A 19,561-nucleotide genomic window follows, 5' to 3' on the forward strand; every position below is an offset into this window, starting at 1 on the left:
ATAATGACCTTTGTGAAAAACGACTCGTTTTAAAAATTACACCTGTATTCAAGCGTTCAGCTCACTGCTACTTGAGGAAACAAAGGTTACAAAAGTTACAGGCTATTGGGATCTATTTCGATTGAGTGCTGATCTTCCCCCAACATTTCCAGACAAGCTGTAAGAGAAACAGGCAATCTCACAGACACACGGAGATGTCCAGCCCCGAGGACACAGCAAGCCTTACCTCTTCTTCTTCTCCAGCTTCATTTCTGGCATCGTCCAACTTCTTCTTCCTTTCTGGCATAAGGTCATCCAGAAAGCTGAGCTCTCGCTTTGAGAAGCAGAAATCCATCGCTTTCCGGACAAATACGAGAGCCAAAACCTTCATGAATAAGAGGGAAGATGCGGTGAGCTCAGAGACGATGCCACCTCTCACTCCAACGCTGCAAACACCCCGCTGCCGAGCGGTGGCAGCTCTTACCATCATGGGAAAGATGATGGCGGCACGGGACACCTTGATGGTCCAGAGCAGGACGAGGCAGGTCAGCTGGATCGCCGTGAAGAAATGCACCTTTCGCAAGGGCACGTGCCGCAGGTAGATGAAATCCGGCTGGTGCTTCGCTGGCATCCAAAACAGCTTCAAGCGATCAAAGAACTGCGAAATAAAAGGGAAAGGTTGCCACCTTGGGACTGCGGCAAGTTGCTGGCCCTCTCGAGACATGGAGGCACTTTGCAGCATCTCGCTTGCCGTCAGAAATCCTGGATCCCACCGCATTCCTCCTGGGAGCAGCACCCATTTTCCCTTCGCTCCATCTAGCAACCGGCTTGCCCCTGAGAGCTGCCCACCAAACGGCAACTATTCCATGCCATTCCATTATTAGCATTTCTCGGCCCACTGAATCCCCCCATGAGGATTTCCACCAGTGGTAGAAACTGCCTTCCCTTTGCACCAAATTCCCCCGCTTTTCACGTAACCAAACACTGACCTGCCCTAAACCCTGCAACAGAGAGCGCTGAACTTGCCTGGTCCTCCCAGCCCTATATACCTCCTGTGCCTCCACCAATCTCTTTCTTACACAAAAGAGTTTCATTGCTTGCTCTGCGAGAAGTTTTTCCCATGCCACTGCTTTTTTCCCTGCTGCTACAGAGACAAAATACCAGGGAGCCGACATGCTGCACGCTGTAAAAGAGTCCATACCTGAATTCCTCTGAGCGACGACACACCCATGTAGAGAAAGACGCCAATAAAGCACAGGCATTGGTATAAACTGGGGGGGGGGGGGGGGAAGAAAAAAAAAAGAAAGAATGCAATCGTTTCTTTTTCTGTATTGCATTTTCAGTATTACCACCCTCTTCCACAGGCACTGCCTAAAATTGCTTGAAGATTTCCAGCTTCCATTCAGGCTTAGAGATGGGTCAGATATTAACCATTTTTTTGCCATTTTGTGCGCACGAGTGAGCTAAGGCTCTGCTTTAGGCTGAACTTGGGAGTTATCTCTCCTCAGAATAATCCTATTTTCCAGAAAGGTTGGAGGAAAATAGGCGATTTCACCCGTGCTACCCTATGCCGCATTCTCTGGCGGTAGAAGAAACACTTCTGCCTATTCTTGGGGCAACAGGCAAAGGCCACAGGCCTCCTTTTAGCCTAGAGACGAGATTACTTTGTGGGAGGAACGTGCAAGGAAGCCCACGGGGATGACCTCACTGTGTTTAGCTCCTGGGAACGGCTGCTCCGCGGCATTTGGGGAGCAAATTGCAGCCACTAAAGGGCTGCCTGTTTGAAACAGAGCAGATGTGCTCGTCTGAATATGCTCAACTGTAACCCATAAACATGGGTGGGCCTGAAAGACACCCAAAAATTCAAGCAGTTGCGTTGCTTGCTCGCCTCGAGCACACCAAACGGGGGCCTGAAGGGCTGCAAAACCTAACCGAGGCTGGTTCCCACCGTTGGTCAAGCCCCAAGGGTTGGGACCACCTCCTCCTCCTCCGCTCCACAACTAACTACTCAGGCCTGCAGAGAGGGGACTGTTTTTCTGTAACCTCCAACAAGCTCACGGTTGTTGGGTGGTTTGCATTTTCCTCTCACCTTTAACACCGAAGTGAAGAAGACAGAGCAGCCCATGAGCACAAAGATCAGCAAGCCAGTGACTCTCTGCTCTCGTATCCCCAGAAACTTGGGTTGTTCTCCTGGAGCTGAGCAGTCAGACTCTACTTTGAGGCTATTCACGTGGGTGATGGACAGGACGGTCGCAGCCACAAACCAGGGCAGCCCCATCACAGAGCACACCCTGAGCATCACGGCCACCACAAAAAGGTCCAGGTGGTACCCGCATCCTTTCTGCAGGCAGGAAAACAAGAAACAGAGCATCCCATAGCACAAGAGCAAGGATAACGTCGCAAGTCAGACTCAAACCCTGCTCGAGCACAAGTCAACTTCTTCAGAATTCAAAACAAGAAATGGAAACAAGCAAGGGTGTATGCAGGCTTTGCACAAGCACCTGGCATGAAAATCTGGCAGGAGTTCAGACACAATGGATATGCAGAGCTTGTGCATTAAATACTTCTCCAAAAAACAAGAAGCCACAACCCAAAAGCACCAAACCATTTTTTCCACTCACAAAGAAAACTGTACCACTTGCAAGGAAGGTGTGACTCTGAGTTATTCCTGGCAGCGCATCAAAACAATTCATTCCCCACACCTCCTGCTGCTGCCATTTTAAAACAAAAACGCAGTTCTCTATTGCTCCAAGATTAATTTGCTCCTCCAAAAGGTTGCTCATCTGAACTGCCCTGTCACTTGCTCCCTGCATCATCGTTAATCCAGGAGAGCATCCTGCCACGCAGCCTGACCTTGTCCCAAACCAATGCCTTCAGAAAGCATCGGGAATAAGAGCTTCCCCCCAGACCTGCAGCCCAGAAGGGGCTGGAGTCATCTCTCGCAGGCCCTTACCTTCAGCTTGTGCTCCTTCCTGTTCACAATAACGGCACTGATCTGCTGGTCCATGAATATCAAGATGGTGCAGAGCAGAGCTGGGACGAGCGCAGCCAACACCGTCCACCAAGGGTTGGGTCCTATGGGGTTGATGAACCACCCGCGGTCGTCTCTGGTAGGCTGCAACAAAGCCCACACATCAGCATTGTCTCCCAGCCCAGGCACTCCACTGGCTTTCATTTTCCCCTCCCTCCTTGCGTCAGAGCACCTCCCAGCCCTGGCTTCATGTCCCCCTCTCCCGGGGGCTTCAGCAGTGCCAGTCTCCTCCTTGCAAGCAGCTCTAGATACTTCCCCTGTAGGTATCTAGTTTTGGGGCCATCTTCTCGTTTCCAGGAGGAAGCAAGGCACTTGGAGGTGGAAGAGGAGATGGTCACACCACCAGCATCTCCTCCAGACTCAGCCCTGCCCTGCCCCGGCATCACCTTGTGGCACCCCCACGTGCCAAAACACCCCGTTACCTTGAACGCATGGGGGACCTGGAGCTTCGGCGATGGGATCCCAACCACAAAGTCAAGGAGCACCATGATGACGATGGTGAGGAAAACAGCAAAGTCGCTCACTGTGGACCGTACCTGGGGCGAGAAACCAGAGGTGAGAGGGGCATGGCAAACAGGGCCCTAAGGTGAGATGCAAGAGTTGCAGACATCCACAACATTAAGGCTGCTTAACCAAATCCCACCACCCCTCTGAGCACATGCAGCCTGATCCCTTGCTTAGATACTGCTGCTGTGTTTGTCCCTGTGAGATCTGGGGTCAGACAATAAAAAAAAGCTTAACTAGGCCAACAAGGGTTGGTTTAAGTCAAAATCTAAAAATAATAATAATAATATTAAAAATAAGAAAACACATGTCTGCCACTACAGCTACACTCACAGCTACAATGGCAACAAGGCACTGAGGCATCCTTTAGTCCTCAAAAGGAAGCTCCTCATTCGAATCTACTTTCCACTCGAGCACATAATGCGCAGAAGGTAGGGGAAAAAAAACAAACCGAAAACCCCAACCCCCAAAACTTTGGGAAACCTGACTTCCTACTACCTGAGGAGAAGAAAAAAAAAAAAAAAAATAAAACCCCAAAAATCTTCAGTCTGGGGCAGGTCACGAGGCAGGTGGGAAACGCTACGATGATTTTGCACTCATGGAAATGAGTGTGGGACATCCAAGCTCTTGGAGAGCTTGGCCTGCAAGGCCAACGTTTCCCAGCTTGACCAAGGCAGGGCAAATACTGCTTAGTGCTCCAGGAAAGCCATTTTGGGAAACGAGTGCGGAGATGGACACTGGCCACCTCCTTCTACTTACTCTGGTTGGAAAGTAGCGGCTGGTTTTAAACTTCTTCAAGAAGCTTGACAGGGCAAAGGTGGCGAAGAAGAGGATGCAGCACCAGAAAAATACATCAGGGGTGTAGGGGCCGTCGCGTCCACAGGCAGGTCCTTGAAACTCCCCACGCAAATACTGACATTTCTGGAGAAACAGAGCGTCAGGACACAAAGGCAGTGCATGTGCGGCAGGGAAACCTCGCATAGCTAGGGGGTTTTGAGGATCGTGGTCCAAGATCCACGACCCTGTAACTGCTCCTGCCAATGGAGATTTATATTTAATGAGCAGCAGCAGCTGAACAAGTGACACATCGAACTACACAGCGGAGAAATGAGATGTGAGGAGACACCATACGCTAGTAACACATTACAAGAAACACTCATCCAGGTGACACTCTCCCATCAGTTGCTTGCATTCATAGCACTGTGTTTCCTTAACTGCATCTGGCTTCAGTCCTCACATCTTCCCGCAAAAAACAACATGCCAGGCTCTCCCAACCCTGTGAAGAAAACCTCATCAGCTTTCCTAACTAAAAAGTAATTCTTTTAAAAATTATTTTTAAACCTGAAAAGGACTAGGATTCACAGGACTAGCGTCATTACATTCACTTCACAGTCCTCCTCAAAATGGGAGAACAAAAGATAATTGACATGACAAACGCCACAGTTACAGACGTTCCTTCCTGGGGGTGCAGTTCGCACACCTAGGAGCTCATGCCTGCAAGAATGGGTGACGCCAGGCAGCAGCCTCCTTACGTGCCTCTGATCTCAGGAAGAAACAGGTAACATGAATACTTTTACTCCATTTGTATCCTGAGCACCAGAGATGAAGCCCAAGATTTGCCTAGATGACACAGTCAGTTCCTTTAAGGGATGAAATTGTTCGTTTGAGTTTGGCTTCAAGGACTCCCACAGCTGGCGATTAACTAAGAGGTATGCTACAGCGAGGAGCCCGACACACAGACTGCAGGACAACTCATCACGCCAGGCCTCTGAGCTTGCAGTTCTCCGCAGGGCCCGGTGCTGCCTGAGCAGGTGGATGGACTTCCCAGTTCCAGAAATACAAGCTCGTGAATCAAACCCTCCTCAAGCACGCAGGCAAAACTGGCTGCGCTTTAGCGAAGCAAACCAACAACGAGGCTTCCTTTGTTTGGGTGCCTCCTGTCTGACGATGCTCTGGGCTACTTTCTCTTCCTGGCAGCAACAGGAATAAGTTGCTCTCATACCTACCAGCTTCTGACAGAGAAAGAGGATGATCTCGTTCTTGCCTGCTAGGACCAGGGGTGGCAATAACGCAGTCTGCCGAGACTGGAAGGGGATGCCTTGGAGGCGGAAACACGCGGGTGTTCATTACTCCTGGGCACTCGGAATCACGGGAGGAGATGATGCCGAAGGGCCTGATCCGATTCACAAACTGACGCACCTTAGGACTGAAAAGGCTTCTCCTTCCACTAACTTACTTTTCTCTGCAACAACAGCCTCAGGAGAGTAACTTCTCCGTAACCCTTTACACTACAGCAACTACAATACTTAATCCTAATGTACCTTACAAGAAAACTACTGCGGTCTTCTCTACTAGAGGGCCAACGCTGCTGCGCCTGTAAGGAGCGCTTTACGTTTTATTAACCTTTTGAAACAACGCACTAGCTTTCCTTGCAATCGCATTACGTGGGCTTCCTGGGACTTTATATATGCACGTTCGTTTTCTCTGGCTAAATCAGATTTGGAACGCAGGGGTGGCCATCTGAAAACACTGCAAAACATTCTTTTTACATACATCAGTTCTCTGGTGAAGGCAACAACTGAGGAGGATCTTCAGCTAATGTAAAACTGCGAAGCTCAGAGGAGTCGTACTCCAGCTAAAGATCTGCGCACTACTAGGCAGGAATGTCAAATTAAGCAATGCCCAACAGATACAAGTCATTGGACCTTTTCTTTTACAAGTAGGAAAGAAAGGGTACACAGAAAGATAGTGGTCTGTAGAAAATGCATGTAAATCATCAAGATTTCCAAGGATTACTCGAATCGCTTCCTGGAGAGGCCAAAACAAGAAAGGAAGGAAGAATATTAACAAGATAGCCACAATCCCACTGCCAAGTACAGTTTTCAGGCTTGGGAAAAAAAATAACATTACAGTTTGCAGGAGTCATGGAAGAGCAGGTTCCAGATATTTTGCTTTTCCTCCTCCCCTTCTTCCCCCTGCTCCCTCCCATCACCTTAGAGCACGCTGCCCTAACAGATTCACAGAAACTGAAGTGAACGAATATCTTAACCCTGAATTAACATAGAAGCAATACTATGGAGAGTGGAGGTGTGCTTTTAAATTTAACAAGTTCTACATTTAAGAAGCCTCCTCCTTGCCAGCACAACACATGCAAGTATTGACCTGTTTCAAAAATAAACATATTCCCCTTTTTCGGAATATTGACCCAATTCAGTTACAAAGGAACTGTAATTCAGCCCCAACAAACTCCTGCTTTATAAACGGGAAACTTTTTCTAGGAATACCTTTTGTTGGGAAGTGGCTTGCTGAAAAAGGACATGGGCCTGTGGAAAAGTTGTGCGAGCAGAGTTCTGTGTGAAAGAATGTCAGTTTGAGCAACAAGACTAGGCCTTGGCTGAAAATAGCTGGCTTTACTGATATTGGGAGAAAAACAACAGCTGGTCTCGCTGTTATCAGGAGAAAGACAGGGACGGTGTGACCTTGGCATAACTTCACAAGTAACTTTTGAAGAAGTTCTCATGAGAAAGTTACTGAACACGCGTAGCTGCCAACCACAAGTGGGTGTGTTTTAGTAATGAATAAACATTAGCAATGTACCAATCATATTAGGACTAGTAGGCATAATTATCGCAAACTGTATAAATATGAGCTATCCGTGCAAATAAAGTTGAATCACTTCTATCACTCATATTGGGTCGACTTATGTGCATTCCTCCGCCGCTCCAACAAATGGCGCCCGAACGGGGACCGAAGAAAGGGGAATTGGAGCGACGGACACTGAGAAGCACCGGTAGCAGCGACCGGGGGGCAAAAGATTAACCGAACGCTGATCGTCTTGGTTGGTGTGTTAACTCTCGTGCCTGGACCGTCCAAAAGGGGTTCGCCGTCAGTGAGGGCTACTGGAAAAAGGCTGCAAAGACTTTTTAACCGAGGTGCCTTAATCAAGGTAGCACCCAGGAGTATCAAGAAGCCGGCCGGCAATGGATCAAGAGGTAGCCCTAAAATGATTACAGTGCTTTTTAGAAAAGCGGGGAGTAAACTGCATTAAGCAAATTTCGGGGTTAGTCGCGCTGGGTCGCGTTAAGGGATGCTTTAAGAATCCGGATTTATTATTTAAGGAGAGTGAATGGCGTAGATTAGGAGACGTATTATGAGATATGGTAACTGATGATGATAAATCAGCTAAAAAACTAATGAAGCAAGGACAGAAACCTTTCAATTAGTGTGGGTACAGCTTCTGAGCTTAGTACCTGGAATGCTATCGGAACCTCCCTATGGGATGAAATTAGTGACGGGTCTAAAGAAGTTAAAGATCTTGTAACTTTATGGAAATTGATTAAGACAACTCTGTAAGAAATGAAAGCAGATCGTAAAGCGTCTGCGTCTGCTTTTGCTGCTCTCTCTCTCCAACCGCAAGCGAAAGGGAAAAGCGGGGAGAAAAACATAATGCAACGAGAGAGACTTTTTGGAGCTTGTTCGCCTACTCTCGCGCCCTTGACTTCTGCTCCACTCCCTGGGACTGCCGATATTAATCAGCCATCCGACAGTTCCCAAGCCTCCCTAACCGTACGATTAAAGGAAACCCTACAGAATCAGGGAGTGAGTAAAAATCTGCCTACGAAAAACCAGCCCTCAGATACCACCGTTCAACATGAACAAATTATACCTAGCATACACCCTGATTCAAATAATGCAAACAAGGACTTGGCTACTCTAATAATAGAACAAAAAGAGACAATGTTAGAATTGTTAAAGGAAATGGGGAAAAGAGACGGGGAAACCAACCGCACCCGTGACAGACGCGGAGCCGCCTGTAATAGCCGCTGCAGAAGAAAGGCAGAGACATTGGAGGGGTGTAATAACAGATGCCATTATAGAAGGGACTATGCTCTAAGCATTCCCAGTTATTGCATCAAATGGACAGAAAAAATGGGAGGTGTTTGACTGGAAGGTCATTGAGAAATTAAGGAATGCTGTGAGTCAGTACGGAATCAAATCTGCGTTAACTCACCAAATACTGCAATTCATTTTTTCTGCTGATACGCTGATACCTCAAGATATTAAACAGCTAGCACAGTTGATTTTGACACCCGCCCGAATGTTAGTGTTTTTCTGGCAGTGGGAGAAGCTCTGTGATAGGGAACAAGCAACATCACGACAACAAACAGATCCCCTATGGGGAGTACCACGCAGATGCCGATGGGTACTGGACCCTTCGCATCAGGGAACGCTCAGTTACAATGTGTCACTGAGGTTCATCATCTATCACAGATCTTGGCGTATCAAGCTTTTCTTACCGTACCAGACAATATGTACAGCCATGCTTTTACCCAGGTGAAACAGGAGAATACAATTTATGACCACCCTGACATGAACGAGGGCATGAAAGAAAACATGTTCAAAATACTCGCTTTTGAAAATGCTACTGAAAAGACACGCAAAGCATTGTGTACTTTGCCGAAAAATGCAGACATCGTTGATATGATAGAATACACGGATCGATCAGTGGACTCACAGAAAGTAGCCTATGCTGCCACAGCTCTCCAAGGAGCTACAAAGAAACACAAGGCCAGTGAGACACCCTTGGTCAAGTGTTCTAACTGTGTCAAACGTGGACACATTAGGAGCAAATGTACAGGTACTGTTAACAGTAAGTGCTGCAACAAGTGTAAGAAAGATAACCATACCACCAAGAATACAGGAAGAAGGGAAACTTTACACCGACTGCGAAGGCCCCTCGCGCGACGACACGAATGCAAGGGGCTTGAGCTGCCAGCCCTCAGGCAGCCTCGCAACCACCAGATCCGCCACCGCAGGAAGCTCCAGAGTGGATGTGGAAACCGCAGTCAACATAAAGGGACCATTGGGGTTTGGACTTAGTGCATTTTTAATGGGGCAATCTTCAACAGCTCTAGAAGGAATTCTGGTGCTCCCAGGGCTTATTGATGCAGATTATTGTGGGACTGTGAAAATTATGATTCATGTTTTAATCCCTCCTGTTTCTATTCCTAAAGGTACCAGAATAGCACAATTAGTTCCATTCAGGTCGTGTGTTCCGAACCCAGGTGAAGTACAACGTGGAGATGGTGGATTCGGCTCCACAGGGAAACCGCAGGTATACTTTGCCATGGACGCAACAAGAGGTAAACCAGAAAAGGTAGTGCAATTGGAAGGGCCCGATGGAGTTGTTGTCAAGAAACCGATGACAATCAATACAGGTGCTGATGTTATGATTATTTCACAATGCATTTGGCCTCCATCATGGCCATCGATCAATCCAAACTTTGGTATTGCAGGGATAGGGGGCACACAAGCCACCTTAGTAAGTCAGCTACCAATTACATTTGTGTTCCCCGATGGTGAACACATTACGACGTGTCCGTATGTCATGACTACCCCAACTGAATTGTTTGGCCTCGTAGGCCATGATTTATTGAGCCAAATGAAGGCAATGTTAGTGACGCATCCTTTTTAGGAGCGGTCACTGAGGGGTAGCCGATTCTGAAAATTAACTGGAAAACAGATGAACCTGTTTGGATTGATCAGTAGCTGCTAAATTCTGAAAGGCTACTAAAAATACAAGGGTTAGTTGAGGACCAGTTGAGAGCGGGACAAGTTGTTCCTTCTACTAGTCCATGGAACACATCAATATTTACCATTCCCAAGAAAAGTGGGAAGCGGAGACTGTTACATGATCTCAGAGCTGTGAATGTGGTGACGCACAGTATGGGAGCCCTGCAGCCAGGTTTGCCATCTCCAGTTATGCTTCCAGAAGAATGGGATTTGTTAATTATAAATCTAAAAGATTGCACCCAGATGGCGCTGAACGGTTCGCCTTTTCGGTACCATCGATTAACAAGGCAGAACCCTATAAGAGATACCATTGGGTCGTGTTACCGCAATGAATGCGCAATTCCGCCACGATGCGTCAGGTGTATGTGGCCTGGGCATCAGAGCCTGTAAGAAAGCAGTTACCTCAGTAACTTGCCACAGGATGAGATTTTAACTCAATTGCAGGACATCTTAAGCCATCGCGGAGTAATAATCACTCCTGAAAAGGTGCAAAAGGCAGCACCTTGGAAGTATTTGGGGTGGCACATAAATGCTAGCAATGTTAAACCTCAGAAGGTTCAAATAACATGAGAAATTTCAATGTTACATGATGTCCAGAAGCTTGTGGGAGATATCCAGTGGGTGCGGAATCTTTGCGGTATCACTAATGGCAATATGACCCCTCTGGTAGAACTCTTGGGTATGAGAACACTGTGCAGATGAGAAACGGGAAATGACAGAGTTGACCAATTGGTTGCAGCGCCACGGGAGCCTCCTCCAGGGAATCGTTTTCAACAAAGCACGGCAATCGCATGCGTTCTTGCACCAACCCGCTAGGATGTTAGCAAAGCAATTTGACTTACCACTTACTGATGCCCAAGGTATCGTTAAAGCATGCCCTGATTGTCAAAAGGAAGGGCTCGGCTTGGGCTGTGGGGTTAACCGACGAGGTCTTTTGCCATTGCAGTTGTGGCAAATGGATTTCACCCATGTCATGTGGTTTGGTGCAAAGCGTTCTGTGCATGTGTGTATTGATACCTATCCTGCTGCCATGTGGGCCACGGCACGAACTGGAGAAAAGGCCTTACATATTGAATGACATCTTCACGCTTCTTTTGCAGTACTGGGTGTGCCTCAAGAAATTAAGATGGACAACGGCCCAGCCTATGGTTCTACACGATTTGCTCGATTTTGTAATTTGTGGGGAATTCACCACGGTACCGGTATTCCACATCTTCCCACAGGACAGGCTATTGTCGAATGGGCCAACCAAACCCTAAAAGAACATGCTGCAAAAACAAAAAGGGGGAACCCAGGGCTTACTCCCAGAGGAACGATTGGCCAAAGCCTTATTTGTGCTAAATTATCTTAGATTGACAGGTGATCACAAAGACCCACCAATGGTAGTGCATCATGTTCTTTTACAGGCAGAAAGGACGCAACAAAGTACAGGAATCATGGTAATGTATAAGGACCCAGAATCCAGGAAATGGTGCAGATCAGCAGAAGTAAAACTTACTGGGAGATCCTCGCTAAGTGGGACAAGCCATGGCTTCGCACTGATGCTGGACCCGGAATTGTTCCAATGGCGACTGGCACGGCACCGGCGGGTGCTGGAGCCACTGATCTGACAGATTCTAACTAATAGAGTATTACTAGTGGACACGGAGTCCTTCAGAGAGGTTTTCAGAACAGCGTGCCTTATTGTATATAGAACCTGCTTTAGGTAAAAAGTGTGTAAAGCATAATTTGATTAAACATAGTGTGATTACGGGAAGACAGTGTGGGGTAAAAGTTAAAGCCAAAATTAGGGGTAAGGTCTATTTCCATTAATAACCTGGGAACGAGGTTGATTGTGTTTCCACAGATACAGGCCCACGATGGACTCCTGTTCGATTTGCATGACCATCATCATCTGGAGCATCATAGATGATGTGGCAATATGAATACTACCTCAGCCAAAAACTAATGTATAGGTCACCTTGGCTAACATAACAGGTCAAGATTCTCTGTGCCTCGCAACTGTATCGTAAAGCCCATGAACCAATAGACAAGATGGCTATGACTCGTGCAGCGCGCCTGGCCAGCGAGCGCATGCGTCATAGATTGCAACCGAGGCGGACTTTTGGCACCCGCTGGCCACGTGTGCTAAAACCTGTTCCTCTGCAAATGTATAAATACCGGGATTTTCCGAAGAGCATCGGGCTGGTGTACAGTGAGGCCATCGTTGCCTCTGTGGGGACGCCCACGGAAAGCTGGCACCTACCGATTGCTGGGCTGAGTTCGTGGAGCAAGATGGCACAAGAATGTATAGATGGTTCATTTTCCTCATGGTCTGGGTTATTAGGGGTAACGGGTTGGCTCAAAGAATTATGGGCATTATTGTAGTTACTGTGATTTTAACTATTGTAATAGTTTTACCTTGTTCAGCTTATTAAGGAAAATGGCATCCCAAGTTATTAAGCAAGCCTGGATTGCTCAAAAACAAAAAGAGGGAGAAAGATTTAAACGGAGACCTACAGTGGATTCAACCTTGTTGTGGTATTACAAATACAGACTTACAGCCGCTGCTGGATTTATTGTGGGGCAGCGGTACCTTAACTTCTACAAGACAACTAAGTGCACCGGGATGGCAAGCCTTGGCAGCAATTGGACAAAAAAACACCAAAAACAAAAAACAAAAAAACACAACAAAAAAACCCCATCACATCATCCATGTCTGGCAGATACGTTCCTGATTTACCCATAAATTTGAAACCTTATGCTGAGATTGATAGGGAACACACTGACTGTAGTAAGCAGCATGACAGTGACACCGGTGATTGATCCACATCGGTTAACACCATGGGACAGTAAGAATGTTTGGGTGTCACTAGCTAAAGCTATTAATCAAACCTCTTTTTGTGTGCTTATGTATTTTATTAGGTATAATGTTGTTTTTACTGTGTTTAATTAATTGTGTTCACAGATCTTTGCAAAGGGCAATACAGCAGGTGTTAAAATTTTACCTCAATCTATATACAAACAAATAGATTGGCTGAAGAAACATACACAAAGATCCAGCAAGAAACTAGTTGGTTTGATGGAGTGTTACAATCAATATTCGGCGGGATAACACTATGGGTAATGTCATTGATTAAGGAAGCCTTATGATGGTTGGGTATATTGATATTAATCTGTGTAATAGTTAGAATTCCGTATGGGTGCATGATAAAAGGAGTCTCAAAGCTGACACACCAAGCTCTACTCGCACAAAAAGAAAAAGGGGGAATTGTTGGGAACTGGCTTCATGAAAAAGGACATGGGTCTATAGAAAAGCTGTGCGAGCAGAGTTCTGTGTGAAAGAATGTCAGTTTGAGCAGCAAGACTAGGCCTTGGCCAAAAATAGCTGGCTTTGCTGATATCAGGAGAAAAACAGGGACAGTGTGACCTTGGCATAACTTCATAAGTAACTTTTGAAGAAGTTCCCATGAGAAAGCTACGAACATGCGTAGCTGCAAATCACAAGTGGGTGTGTTTTAGTAATGAATAAACATTAGCAATTTGCCATTGTTGTCCAGGCCCATTGCCTTTTCCAGTCTGGCCCATTTCCAGCTTGGGGGTGCTCTTAGGATTAGTCTGGAGGCAAAGATCACACTGTTGTGCGATCACACTGCCTCACCGTGGCGTATAAATTCCTAGCCACAATTTCTCCTATCAGATGATTATACAGGGCTTCTGTTCCCCAATGTCTTTTCCTATGTTCCTCCCCTATCAAATGCCATAATAAGCAAGAGGGAACGATTAGCTTTCCCTGTGGGGTATGAGCCCACCCCTCTTCATTATATGACCCTTCTAAACCTGTAATGAGCTTTTGATCTTCCTTAGTGTATTCTGGCTTACCTTCTAGGGAAATCCACCTATCAGGAATTAAGGCCCCTTCTGTTTTTACCTGTGTTTTGGCCACTTGTTTTGCCTCTCTGTCCGCCAGCTCGTTCCCTTTTTCCAAATCTGAGCTCGCTTTCTGGTGTGCCTTAATATGCATAATTGCTACTTTCTTAGGGAGCTGGACAGCTTCCAGTAACTTCAGAATTTCTTCTGCGTGTTTGATATTTTTCCCTTGAGAACTCACTAGTCCTCTCTCCTTCCAAATTGCTCCACGTGCGTGTACAACTCCAAAGGCATATTTTGAGTCTGTATAAATGTTCACAACTTTGCCCTGGGCCAATTCCAGGGCGCGGGTTAGAGCAATTATTTCTGCCTTCTGTGCGGAGGTGTTCCTGGGCAAAGCCCCCGATTCTATTACCTCTTGGCTGGCAGTGACGGCGTATCCCGCGTGTCGATTACTGTTTAGGACGTAACTGCTTCCGTCTGTGAAGCGAGTTTCCCCGTTTTCCATGGGGCCGTCTTTCATGTCTGGGCAACTGGCGTACGTTGCTTCGATGGTTTCCAAACGGTCACGATGTACCGGTTCTCCTGTGTTCCTGCTGAGAAAAGAAGCTGGGTTGACAGTGTTAGCGACTACAATCTCCACGTCATCCCGCGCTACCAATATAGCTTGATATCTCAGGAATCTTTGTGGAGAGAGCCAGTGTCCGCCTTGTACTGCTGATACTGCGTGAGACACCAGAACAGTCATCTTCTGGCCCAGAGTAAACTTTCGGGCTTCCTGTGTATTTAGTATCACAGCCGCAACCGCCCGCAGGCATCCAGGCCAACCTTTTGCAGTCGTGTCTAACTGCTTAGAGAGGTAGGCAACTGCCCATCGATACGGGCCCAGGTTTTGTGCTAATATTCCCAGAGCAATGCCCTGCTTCTCATGGGAGTAAAGAAGAAACAGCTTACTCGCATCTGGGAGTCCTAAGGCCAGGGCCGACATCAAAGCCTTTTTCGGTAGCTCAAAGGCTCGTTCGGTCTCCGTATTCCACTCAAGGTGTTTCTGCTTAGTGGCTGTCAACGCATACAGTGGTTTAACAAGCAATCCGTAATTATAGATCCACAATCGGCACCACCCTGTCATTCCCAGAAAAGTCCATAACTCTTCTACTGTCTGAGGTCTCCCAGTTTGACATATTGCCTCTTTACAGGCCTGTCCCAAAGGTCTTTGTCCTGCACTAATTTCATAGCCCAAATAATTCACTTTGCCTTGCATTACCTGTGCCTTTTTCTTGGATACCCGGTACCCCTGAAGTCCCAGGAAATTCAACAGACTCGCCGCCCACGTCGTACAATCTTTCTCTGTTTTGGTGGCGATCGGGATATCATCCACATACTGCAACAGCTTCCCCTCCTCAGACGGGGTTTCCCAGGATTCCAAGTCTTTCGCAAACCGATTGCCAAAAACGGTAGGCCTATTCTTAAATCCTTGTGGCAAGGCCGTCCAAGTGAGCTGGGTCTTTCGACCGCTCTTGGGCTTTTCCCATTCAAATGTGAGTAAGTTTTGCCTGGCTTCATGGAGAGGGAGGCAAACGAAAGCATCCTTCAAATCTAAAACACTAAACCAAGTCAATTCAGGTGTTAGTACGGTTAACAGGGTCTATGGGTTCGCCGCTACCGGGTAAAGATCTTCAGTTATCTTATTCACCGCCCATAAGTCTTGGACCACCCAATATGACCCATCGGGCTTCCGAACAGGTAATATAGGGGGATTGAATTCAGACTCACACTCTTTTAATAGTCCCAACTGCAAAAATTTTTCTATCACCGGCCGGATTCCTTCTCTGTCTTTCTTCTTTAGGGGATATTGTTTAATTCTTACCAGCTTTTGGCCTTCCTTGATCCTAACTTCAACAGGTGGAGCACTTTTCGCTCTTCCAGGTGCATCGGTAGCCCATACCCCCGGGTACACTTGCTTTAAGATGTCCTCATTAATGATTCCTTCTAGGGGAAGACTGGTTAAGGTTAGGCTCAATATTTGAATATTTTGCTGATCTTTTACCTCCAGAGTAATTTCTCCCTTCTTGAATACAATTTTTGCTCCCAATGGTTCCAACAAGTCCCTTCCCAAAAGGGCCTTTGGGGAGTTCGGCATATATAAAAATTTATGAATGCCCCACTGTTTTCCTAATTTATATTCTAAAGGTTTACAAAACTATGCCTTTTCACTTTGGCCAGTCGCTCCTTTCACCGTGACATAATCATTCCCCGGGGCATCAAAGCCTGATTCAAAACCGAGTATGTTGCTCCTGTATCTACCAAAAATTCTACCTCTTGTTCTGTTTTCCCTAGCTTAATTATAACCAGTGGATCCGCTAGGGTAGATTCCCCAGGTTCTCGTCAGTCTCCCTTCACAGAGGCTACTGTTCTTCCTGTTTGAGCCCTCTGATGCTCCTTGTTCCCTGGGCATTCCCTCTACCAATGACTGAATTTCTTACACAAAGCGCATTGATCCTTGCCCAGTCGGGGCAAGTCTCGTCTAGGCCCTCTTCCCCTTTCTTCCCGAATAACAGCCATTAATTTCCTTTGTCCTTGCCTATATCCTTCTTCTCTGTTACTAAACACCCTCCGTGCTTTTGTGGTACAGAACAGAGATGTAGCAAGAAAGGAAAAAAAAGAAGGGAGGGAGAACAAAGGGAGAGAGACACAAAGACTGAAAGAAGGACAAAGGGATGGCAGAAGAAAAAAATAGTGATAGGCTACAGGACAGAGATGGAGGAGTTCCAAAAAGACACAGGGAGCATGACAGAACGAGAGTGAGAAACAAGGGACAGGGCAGGACAGCACTGGAGGAAAAAACAACTGTCATTGATAGGCTGTGAGAGAGACATGGAGGAAGAGAGAAAAGAGAAGGGACAGCTAGCTGGAGAGGGGGATACAGTTAGAAAGGATGGAAGAGGGAAGGGAACAGAGAGAAATACAGAAAAGATGGCAAGAGGAAGCAAGGCAGAGGGACAGCAATAGAAGAAACAAGGGACAGGGATCTGGACAGATGAAGAAAAAAGCAGGAGAAACATACAACATGATACGATGGGACAGAAAGTAACACAGAGCGTCAGATGATAATAATGACAAGAGATAGAGAGAGACTATGAAAAGCACAGGAGGTTGGAGAGAGAGAGAGAAGACATGAATGAAAAGAGTAGAGAGCACCACAAAGGGTCAGGGAAAGAGAAGGACAACAGAATAAAAAAAACCCTCACATATTACACACATGTTATCCACTCATCAAGCCCATTTCAGAGTTACACAGTACCTCAGCCCCTTTAAGAAAAGTAACACATGCGCCCGAGCCCATTTCGGCGCCGCACCACGCCCGAGCCCATTTCACGGTTCTCTACCTACAGCTCCAATTTCAAAGTTCTGCAATCACTAGAGGAAGGAATGCACCCCCTTTCCATTAACCCAGCAGCAGCTACATTTACCTCAAGGTATCTACAACTCGCCCTTGGATGCCTAATTCCAACAGACACTTTCACTTACTTCAACAGCTAAGTTTACCTATGGGCACTAAACGCCCATGCTTCCCTCTACGCTTCCCTTTGTGATTACCATTAGTACTGTAATTCCCACAAGGACACATAATTACCTGTCTTTTTTACATTTTATTTTTAGTGCTTCATTTGGTCCATTACTCATTCCACATAGATTCAGCTATGTCAGTATTTCAATCCAATTCTACAATGTACTTTTTCTACAATATATAGAAAAGACTTATGGCCTCACTCGTCAAATATTTGACACTATTAGATTTAGTCCTCTTTTAATCACTATTTTTACAAATACATGTAAACTCCAAAAATTTAGCATTACCTGAAGAAGAAATGCCACTATTTAGTACCTGCAATGCTCTACGGAGTGGTCTTTTCCACATTCCTCGCTCCCATTACATACATCGCTGCACATCCAGAAGTTTTACTCCCTGAGGTGACATTACCGCCATGATCCCTGTTCCCGGGCACCAAACGAGTGACCTCCAATCATCTTGACAGACCGTCCACTTCCACACCTCGACACAAAACCAGAAATCGAAAAATATCATTACATCACAAGCTACAAAGAGCAACCAAATATTTTACAAACCCACCACAGACAAATACAGTTACACTCACGCACTTCACAACCCTGGCCTACTCCATGCTGGCCATCTAGTCCAACTCCCCCCACAAAATCCTCAACTGTCTTCCAAAGACCATCCACCGAACAACATATCTCTCTGTGCTGACTGGCAATTACCAGGTTCCAGGGGAGCGCTCCACAGGAACACCGTTCCCGGGAGCCTTGGAAAAAAAAAAAAAAAAAAAAAAAAAAAAACCAAACAAAAAAATTGCCCTGCCTTTGAAAACCCAGGCCCGAGGCAGACCCCAGTCCAAACATTGGCGATCAACATTGCCTCATGGAGCAGCTGGGACCAGGGAAAAGAAAAAATAAATGGGGCAGGGGAGGACACACCAAAAACCAACCCAATATCCCAGCTGGGGTTTTTTATTCTAAGTTTGGGGTTTTTTTCCTAATTCCCTGAAAAACATCTCAACTCTACATCCAACCTGAAAGGAAAAAAAAACCAAAAAGGCTTAACCACAGAACCCTACAAGGTTAGAGACATTCACAACACACCACTCGTTCAGATCACATGAACGCCAGCCCTCACTCTCAACTCATCCATCATACCGTCCACAGGCCTCAAGAGGCCGTCACCCCGTCTGCAGCAGCAGGGGCCTCAAAAAAGCACCCTACCTGCAAAAACCCGGGCCCCAGCCCAACCTCCTTCCAACCAACCTCCCCACAAACTGCCCTTCTGTTACACCAACATTTCAACACGCACCATCATCTCCACCATCCGTGCATTTTCAACCCGATAATTAGCTTTCACAGTGCCACGTGTCACAGTCCAACCTCCGTAGCGCCATGTCACCTAAACGCAAGGTTCTTTCAAGCACCTCTCGTGCCCTGTCATCACCTGCAAAAACAACACACAAAGCTTGTCAACAGACACTTCATCCTCGAGAGAGAAGTCCTCCACCACTCCCCTACCCTGCTTCCCACCTATTCCAAAAATAACACATCCTCACAGCCAGTGTCCTCCATGACACTTGAAAAAACCAGAGCATCACAAACACAGAGCTGTCCCAAAGTTACCGATCGCTCCAAGACCCATCACGCTGCTACTTAGACCTCAAGGCCTTGACCATTTCTAGAGACTTGCCACAAAGCATCTGCATAAACAAGATGAACACCATTGCCCAGTTCCTGCCTTACTCAATGCTAGTTCACAGTCCAATTGCGATCCCCTCAACTCTGCATGCAAAGAGCCCGAAGTCATTAAACCTTCTACGCTGCCTCTACAATGCCATACAAGACACACACAAACATAGAGCCATGTAATTCACATGCAAATGTAATGCCATACAAGGCAGTACTCTTACCTCAGTCAAGGCAAAACAACTCAGAGCCTTGCCATACCAGACAAAACAGAACAGGGCCAATGCAAGAGACTCTCACGTGACAGTCAATACAAGTACAGACCAAAACAATACAAAACCAATACAGAACCATAGAAGGCAAGGCAGTCTCAGGTGG

At 46.6% G+C, this 19,561-nt stretch overlaps 1 protein-coding gene across 1 annotated transcript; it reads right to left on the reverse strand.

The window, feature by feature from the left end:
• Positions 1 to 278: 278 nt before the first annotated feature.
• LOC126037361 (electroneutral sodium bicarbonate exchanger 1-like) lies at positions 279 to 15,856 on the reverse strand. Its single transcript, XM_049797671.1, has 9 exons — positions 15,804 to 15,856; positions 14,352 to 14,532; positions 4,274 to 4,435; positions 3,433 to 3,546; positions 2,933 to 3,094; positions 2,069 to 2,320; positions 1,181 to 1,250; positions 464 to 637; positions 279 to 364 (listed from the first exon to the last, which is right to left on the reverse strand). The coding sequence occupies exons 2-8, from the start codon at positions 14,457 to 14,459 to the stop codon at positions 630 to 632; spliced, it is 876 nt and encodes a 291-aa protein (XP_049653628.1). The 5' UTR covers positions 14,460 to 14,532; positions 15,804 to 15,856; the 3' UTR covers positions 279 to 364; positions 464 to 629.
• Positions 15,857 to 19,561: the final 3,705 nt, after the last annotated feature.

The sequence above is a fragment of the Accipiter gentilis genome, unplaced genomic scaffold (genome assembly GCF_929443795.1).
Source record: "Accipiter gentilis unplaced genomic scaffold, bAccGen1.1, whole genome shotgun sequence".
NCBI lineage: Eukaryota > Metazoa > Chordata > Aves > Accipitriformes > Accipitridae > Astur > Astur gentilis.

What these genes read in the sequence shown, in the direction of transcription:
- LOC126037361 (XM_049797671.1), bottom strand. Translation starts at nt 14,459, where the DNA reads ATGAAAGACGGCCCCATGGAAAACGGGGAAACTCGCTTCACAGACGGA. An exon ending in CCGTCACTGCCAGCCAAGAG is followed by an intron (nt 4,436 to 14,351) that starts GTAATAGAATCG and finishes CTGTTTCTCCAG; the next exon opens with AAATGTCAGTATTTGCGTGG. An exon ending in TCTTCACTTCGGTGTTAAAG is followed by an intron (nt 1,251 to 2,068) that starts GTGAGAGGAAAA and finishes CCCCCCCCCCAG; the next exon opens with TTTATACCAATGCCTGTGCT.